General features: G+C 50.9%; 1 protein-coding gene across 1 annotated transcript in view; it reads right to left on the bottom strand.

Moving 5' to 3' along the window:
* Positions 1–7,597, bottom strand: part of MISP3 (MISP family member 3) — a 20,442-nt gene extending 12,845 nt beyond the window's left edge. The window contains exons 1-4 of the mRNA XM_018566111.1: positions 7,486–7,597; positions 7,378–7,431; positions 7,054–7,269; positions 5,766–7,014 (exon numbers count right to left, since the gene is read on the bottom strand). Coding sequence (XP_018421613.1) covers positions 5,766–7,014; positions 7,054–7,269; positions 7,378–7,431 — 1,519 coding nt within the window. The 5' untranslated portion in view covers positions 7,486–7,597. The remainder of the gene's footprint in view (positions 1–5,765; positions 7,015–7,053; positions 7,270–7,377; positions 7,432–7,485) is intronic.
* Between the last annotated feature and the right edge of the window lie 405 nt (positions 7,598–8,002).

The following is an 8,002-nucleotide window of genomic DNA, read 5'->3' as shown; positions in this document are numbered from 1 at the left end:
CCCCCCCCCCGCCACAATTTTTCTAGTAGAATGATGGTTTAGGAAAGTGTTAGGGTTTCATTGCTGTCTGTGTCCCCATGAGGAATATTCCTCTCACTTCCTGTTCAGGCGATGGGTGTCAGACAGAACAGGAAGAGAAGGGAAATCCCCTCTATGGGGACACAGACAGCATTTCATGTAGGGTTGCCACCTGTCCGGGATTCACCCGGACAGTTCGGGTTTTGAATGCTGTGTCCGGGTTTCATGGCAGCAGAAGCCCGGACACAAGATGTCAGGCAGACAGGGGCAACCAAAATTAAGATAGGGGCTACTGGCCCCCCACTGAAAATATGAACAGGTGGCACTAATTACATATGAATAAGCCGTGACTCATTCTCCCAAACAAATATCCACGTGTCGCCAGAGTGTTCGGGTTTCGCTTGAAGAAAAGGTGGCAACCCTAATTTCATGCCTTTGTCGCTCAGCCCATATTTAGTTTGGAAATTAAGGATTCCATTGGCCGAGTGCTTTGGGAGGAAGAAAGTGAGAATCTGATTGGTCGCTCTGCTGTCTGAAACAGACCCTTTGTGCCAATGATGAGGATGCTAGACCAGTCCCCGCAGCCTATTCTTCTCCTGGGGCTCCAGTGGTCTAAAGACCCGTGACATCATCATGTCTATTGCAGCTGCATTAGACGTGAGGCGCCTTTTTCCTCATGTCCTGTTCTGTATGCCCCTCATCAAATAGACAGGAAGAGGGGGTAATTCTCCTCATTTCCTTTTCTGTATGCCCCTCATCAATAGACAGTAATAGATTGTTATTGACTATATGGATAAGCTTTTTCTGCTATGTAAAATGCCAGAAATGTAAGATTACTATGCTACCTATTTGATCATTGTTGTCATCTATGATTGACCTGTTTCTCAATAAACAATTATTGTTAAATAAAAAAAAATAGACAGTAATAGAGGATATTTTTACCAATTGAGCATTTCTTCTTTATTTTAGCCCCTAGACCAAAATGAGCCCTTGCAGCGCGGAGGTAGCCCACAACAAGGGTTAATGTTTACTTTTTCCTAGAGTTCCCCTTTAAGTGTGATCTCCCCGTATTAGAGGAGCACCGCTGACTTACACTCGGAAACCAGAGACAGCCCGAGAGGCAAATGTTTCCAGGGACGGAGAGTGAAAGGTAAATCAGTAACCCTTGGCAGTCATTCGGCTTTCGATTTCCTTTACCCGTGTTAAGTCAACACTCATTTACATGTCTTTGCCGCTAAATTGACTAAGGATACCTTTGTAAACACAGGAGTGACTGTCCAGGGCGAGCTGGGACGGAGCAGAACCTCGGGGGCTCTACGGGGGAACCACCATTGTATAGAGCAGGGGTGGGCAATCTCCGGCCCTCCAGCTGTTGTGGAACTACAAATCCCATGAGGCAATGCAAGGTCCTCGCAGCCACAGGCATGACTCCCATAGACAGATGCATCATGGGATTTGTAGTTTCAGCACAGCTGGGGGGCAGGAGTTTGCCCACCCCTGGTATAGAGTCATACCCAATAGGTCTCTGCCAAGAGGAGAGCAGGCCATAGTGCTGCAGCCTCCTGCAAAGAAGCAAATGTCACTGCAGTGGAGGATTCTGATTGGTTCATTGATGGAGACAAGTGGCCCATATATAATGGTGGTTTTTAATGTCCCGGAGTTACCTCCAGTCACCGGTTCTTTTCCATCAGATCCCCAGTCATGGCGGATGGTGAGCTGGTCACACACTGGCAGACATTGGTACGAGAAATCTCGTCAGGACATACAACAACGTCATCAGAGACGCAACGAATGTCATGCAAAATTTTGTTTGATTTTAACATTCGATGTAGGGATGCACTGATACCAGTATCGATATTGGTGCCGATGCCGAGTATTTGGGCGAGTACTCATACTCGCCCAAATGCTCTGATACCTTCCCCGATACTGGAACTTCCGCAGTGCCGTAGGGAAATATGGAGCCGTCTTCCTGTGCGATCAGGAAGCTGGGCGGCGAGTAATGACCCGCCTCCCTGATTGGCTAGGAAGCCAGCTCCATGCTGATTGGATGGGAAGCCGGCTTCTCGGTCAATCAGCATCGAGCCGGCAGAACAGCTGGCTCCTTGCTGATTTGCTGGGAAGCCGGCTTTACAGCCAATCAGCATGGAGCCAGCTTCCCAGCCAATCAGGAAGTCAGGAGGCGGGTCAGTAAATCGCCGCCTGGCTTCTTGATCGGCCAGGAAGCCGGCTCAATGCTGATTGGCTAGGAAGCCGGTTTTCCGGCTAATCACAATCAAGCCCGGCCAAACAACATGGAGCCAGCTTCCCTGGCAATCAGGAAGCCGGGCGGCATAGCTCGGGAAGCTGGCTCCATGCCAGCAGACGCATCGGTACTCGGTATCGGCGAGTACTGAAAGCAAAATGTCGGTACTCGGACTCAATACCGAAAGACCGGTATCAATTTATCTCTAATCGATTGCAATGCATTAAGAAAGGGACATGTTACCTGCAACAGAACGCAGGTCAGTGCACATCTCTCCGGGCTGATGTACAAGACGCACACAAAGCGGCTCTACAATCTTTGATCCATCATTTAAATACAAGCAGTGCAAGCCCCTAGTTTGCTCAGGTATCAGCAATCTGTACAGCAGGGCTGGAGTGTGAGGGGAAGAAGCAGCACAAGGAGCCGATCAGTTCTGAGCTCATCACAGTGCTGCTTCTCCTTTCACAGTCCAATCACAGGTTGGGGGCTTGTCCGGGATGACCTGGGTTCGGAGGACATGGGTTCACTGAGGACATCTGGTGGCAGAAAATGTACTGCAGGGGAAATGGATTCAGCAGTATAAGCTCGTTTTGATTAGTTCTATTAATTTTTTATCTTGTTATTATTGGCTGGAGCTCTGCTATATAACACCTGCAGTTTTTTTATTGCTGTCTGTGTCCCACTGTGAGGGAATTCCCATCACTTCCTCTCCTGGAGACATAACAGGAAGTGAGAAGAAATCCCTTTATGAGTGTCGCTTGTTAACCCATGTTGTACAAGGCTATCCTATTCATTCACATTGGATGCCATTGCTACACAACGGACCGAACATTGGATTTTATTCAATGCAGCGCACCACGACGCGCGATACTGCGTCACCAAGTGTTGTCATGCGCTGCAACGCAGGTTCCTTAAAGGTTGGTTAGTGCAATTTGTGGCCATTCAAAATGAATGGATCTGCAATCCACGCGCATCGCAGTAACGGCCACTGAAATGTGCGCGTTCCCGAAATGCGTAGGTGCGAGCCGACCTTAAAACTAGGATAAGAAGGGCAACGATGGTAACAGATATGAGAGTCTACAGTCAGCCAGCAGCAGCGCTGCCCCAGAATAGACCTGTAACAGAGAACCACAAAACTAGGTCACTGAGCCTCTAGGAGTGCAGCCAGGATCAGAATGATCAGCGATGGCCGCTCTTAGATTTCTATCCTCACAGGTTATCTTTAAAGTGGACCTGTCATCAGATCCCCCTAACGATGCCCTAATTTGCTTTCCTCTCCAGAAAGAGGGCACCATGTTTGTTCAGGCATCATCCAGGGTCACCATCTACTTCTTGGACTGTGATGTCAGCTCTGAGATAGCACAGCAATGTAATCCTGGCTCTGTTCACAAATCTTGACACAGATCAGCCCCCTGATGCAGCCTCTCACCTTGTGACTGGATACAAAGTTACAATGTACAGTCTGATCAATACTTTGATATTCCATGTCATATGCTTTTTAGATTTACCTGTCAAAGTGATCCGCTTAATGCAAATAATCCTATCAGCGTGTTAACCCTTTAAAAGCCTGATTTCTATGTGTACATTGTATTTGGAGGCCGGCAGATCTGCTCATCTCATTGGCAGGCTGAGCATTGTCTATGGGTAGCTAGCCTGAGGTAGGTAACATATATCACACATGTGTGTGCATGGGCAGGTAGGTTGGGTTATAACACAAATATGAGCTAGGGGCTCTTAGGTACACAGGGAAGGTAAGTGGCTGTTATGAAAAGGGGTGATGTGGATGTCCTCAGGTAGACAGAGGAAGTAGGTGACAGTTATATTGCATAGGTGAGGTTGGTGTCCCCAGGTACACAGGAGAGGTAGGTGACAGTTATACAGTGCAGGTGAGGTTGGCGTCCCCAGGTATACAGAGGAGGTAAGTGACAGTTATACAGTGCAGGTGAGGTTGGTGTCTCCCAGTATACAGAGGAGGTAGGTGACAGTTATACAGTGCAGGTGAGTTTGGCATCCCCAAGTATACAGGAGAGGTAGGTGACCGTTATAAAGCACAGGTGAGGTTGGTGTCTCCAGGAATACAGGAGAGGTAGGTGACAATTATAAAGCACAGGTGAGGTTGGCATCCCCAGGTAGACAGGAGAGGTAGGTGACAGTTATACAGTGCAGGTGAGGTTGGTGTCTCCCAGTATACAGATGAGGTAGGTGACCGTTATAAAGCACAGGTGAGGTTGGTGTTCCCAGGTATACAGGAGAGGTAGGTGACAATTATAAAGCACAGGTGAAGTTGGCTTCCCCAGGTATACAGCAGAGGTAGGTGACAGTTATACAGTGCAGGTGAGGTTGGTGTCTCCCAGTATACAGGAGAGGTAGGTGACAGTTATACAGTGCAGGTGAGGTTGGTGTCTCCCAGTATACAGGAGAGGTAGGTGACAGTTATACAGTGCAGGTGAGGTCGATGTCCCCAGGTAAACAGATGAGGTAGGTGACAGCCATAATGAAGGTGAGGTTGGTGGTTCCATATACAGAGGCAAAGAAGCTGATTGATATGGAGTATGTCTCAGGTAGGTAGGTTGGAGTAGGCCAGCATAAGGCCCAGTTATCCTCAGGTAGGTGGGGGAGGGGGAGAGTGCCAGGGGACACACCTCAGACTATATCTCATAGTAATGACAGAACGGATGTGGAACTGGTCAGGAGAGAAAAGCGCGTGTTCAGCAGAATTCCGCAGAGGAGACATCGGTCAGGTATGAGGAATGATGGGTGGAAACAGTGAAGTGCAGGTAAGGAGCGGAGAAGATTGCTATCAAAGAGGACCTGTCATGTGACACCACCGAGACAAGGAACCACCACCATCAGCAGCTACACTGAGGATTATCAGAATAAACTGGCCACCAAGAGCCACAATGAGGTGGCCGCTTTCTTTACTGGAGGGGCAGTCAATGTTCTTCAGCCCTACGGGGCAGCATGGTGGCTCAGTGGTTAGAATTCTGCCTTGCAGAGCCGGGGCCGTGGGTTTAATTTCCAACAGGAGCTTCATTTATTGAAGTTTTTTTGTCATATGTGTTGGTCATATGACAAAAAACTTCAATAAATGAATCTTTTGCTATCCTAAAAGGATTGGTGTGCTGGTGACATTTCTACAATTTTGCTGACATTCGCGGTGCCATCCGCGGTCACTGCGAGCACCCCCCACTACAAGGGACATATCGGTAAGGAGTGCGGCACGGATAGCACTTATAATTTCCAACAGGGACACCAGCCTATGGAGTATTTGTGGGTTTTCTTTCTGACAGCCCAATAACATACGTGTTGCTCCATCATAAATGATGTCGGGGTCAGTAGGATTGCGGAAGGGCGGTTAGATTGCTAGCTCCTTTGGGCTCGGACTGCTCTGAAGGACTCTATAGGACTCTATTAAGGGTCTATGGAATGAAGCGGAGCCAAGGTGTAGATGAATGGTAGGTGGACAGGACAGGACGGGGGGGGACACTTGTATCAATGCACCTACCTGTGTTCATGCTTTCAAACATCATTTTCCTCTCCTGCAGCTCCTGTTGGGCTCCGCGGTCGTACGTGCCCATCACTTTGCCCTGCTGCACCAGGTCTGTCTCCCTTTGGGTCTCCAGCTGGATCTCCCTTTGCATCTGCGCCCCGGCCAACTGGCGCTCTTTGCCCGGCAGCCCAGCCGGCTCCGTCGTCACCGTCTTCCTGCGCACCTCCACCAACTCGGACTCTCCAAGGGTTACCCTGATGCCCCTCTCCTGGCGCAGCGTCTTCTCTCTTTCCATGGTCAGGCGGATCTCTCTCTCTATGGGGGTCTCGGGGGAAAGGATGACCCCATTCTCTATCATCTCCCTGTCCTTCATGTCTGGGGCTCCTGGACACGGTTCCTGCTCGGGGACTGTCCCTTGGTCTGTGCTTCTCTGCTCAGCTGTGTCTGCCCTCACCTCGCTGCCAGTGCAAATAAGAGGCGGCCACTCCTTCTCCCAGCATGCTGCTGGCTGTCCTGGATCTGGTGTCCCCTCCCTGCCGGGGACAGTCATCAGATTAGGTGTCACTGATCCTTGTGCTTCCTCGCCTGGGGGCTTTACCGGTCTACCGGCTTCCACTTCAGCAGCTGCTTCCTGCTCCAGGAGACTCTCCGCTACCCCTTCAGTACCAGAGAGTCCCACCTGATCTGGGTTACCTGTCTCCCCCGGCTGTCCAAGAGAACCTGTCACCTCCCCGTCCTCCTGTACAGTTATGTCATAGGACACCTGATCCTGTACGTGTGTCACCGGCACAGCTGCACCTGTCTCCTCTAATGTCACCTGTTCATGGTCCGGGATTGTTGCGGTGCCGGCACAGGAATGTCCCCCCTCCTCCTCCGTTTGCTCAATGCTGGAAGCTGCTGACACATGTACCTGACATTCCCCACTGCCTTCTGCTGTCACCTCTGTCACTATGTTTCTTACCAGGGTGTCTATCCACGCCTCGCCCGCTTTAGTCACCTGTGTGGTTGCAGTCCCATGCGTGCCTGTACCTGTCCCCTCTACTAGCTGGGGGCTAACATCCTCTTCTGTTGTCCCTAGCAGGCTGGCCTCCTGGCTTGTTTCTTCTGATACCTGCACAGTAGATGCCCCTTCTGTCTCAGTGTCCCCCCGTTCTGCCTCTATGACAGGGGCCTCCTCTGCTGATACATGCACAGTGATCTCAACTGAAGGTACCTGCACAGTGCCTTCCACCATTGGAGGCACAGCAAGTTCCCCTTCTGTCACTTCTGCTGGCGCCTGTGGAGTAGTTTCCCCTTCCGACACCTGCGCAGTGGTCTCTTCTGCTGGCACCTGCAGAGTGGCCTCCCCTTCTGACACCTGCACAGTGGTCTCTTCTGCTGGCACCTGCATTGTGGCCTCCCCTTCTGACACCTGCGTAGTGGTCTCTTCTGCTGAAACCTGCGCAGTGGTCTCCCCTTCTGACACTTGCCTAGTGGCCTCTTCTGCTGACACCTGCGCAGTAGTCTCCCCTCCTGACACCTGCACAGTGGTCTTGTCTTCTGGCACCTGCACAGTGGTCTTGTCTTCTGGCACCTGCACAGTGGTCTTGTCTTCTGGCACCTGCACAGTGGTCTTGTCTTCTGGCACCTGCACAGTGGTCTCTTCTGCTGGCACCTGCACAGTGGCCTCCCCTCCTGACATCTGCACAGAAGTTTCCCCTCCTGATATCTGCACAGTGGTCTCCCCCCCTAACACCTGCACAGTGGTCTCGTCTGCTGGCGCCTGCACAGTGGCCTCCCCGCCTGACGCCGGTACAGCGGTCTCCTCTGCTGGCGCCTGCCCACTGGTCTCCCCTCCTGACTCAGTGGTCTGTTCTATTGTTATGTTCCCCTCTTCTGTCCTGTTTATATCTGTCCCATCTCCCTCTATCTGCCCCTCTCTTCCCCCAGCCTCCAGTAACACAGAATCCAACTTCTCAATAGTCTCTGAGAACTCTCTGTCGGTCCTTTCATTCTCTTCCTCTTCTCTGTTCTTCTTCTGGCTCTCCTGCCCTTCCCTCTCTGTGTGCTGCCCACCAGACTCCCCTAAAACTGCACTAACTGCCCCCCCTTCTGGTCCCTGACCCTCTGCAGAAATCTCTGGTACGGCTGCATGTGTCTCTGCTCCCCCCTTGTGTTCAGTCTCAGGTATTGCACTGCCACTGGTGGGATTCTCTGTCTGCTCAGAGGTGACAGTGACACAGTTGGGTTTATGATCAATAACTGAATTGATT

The sequence above is a fragment of the Nanorana parkeri genome, unplaced genomic scaffold (genome assembly GCF_000935625.1).
Source record: "Nanorana parkeri isolate BGI_ZX_2015 unplaced genomic scaffold, ASM93562v1 scaffold920, whole genome shotgun sequence".
NCBI classification, from domain to species: Eukaryota; Metazoa; Chordata; class Amphibia; order Anura; family Dicroglossidae; genus Nanorana; species Nanorana parkeri.
Note: the sequence above shows the minus strand (reverse complement) of the source record. Positions and strands in the feature narration are given on the sequence as shown.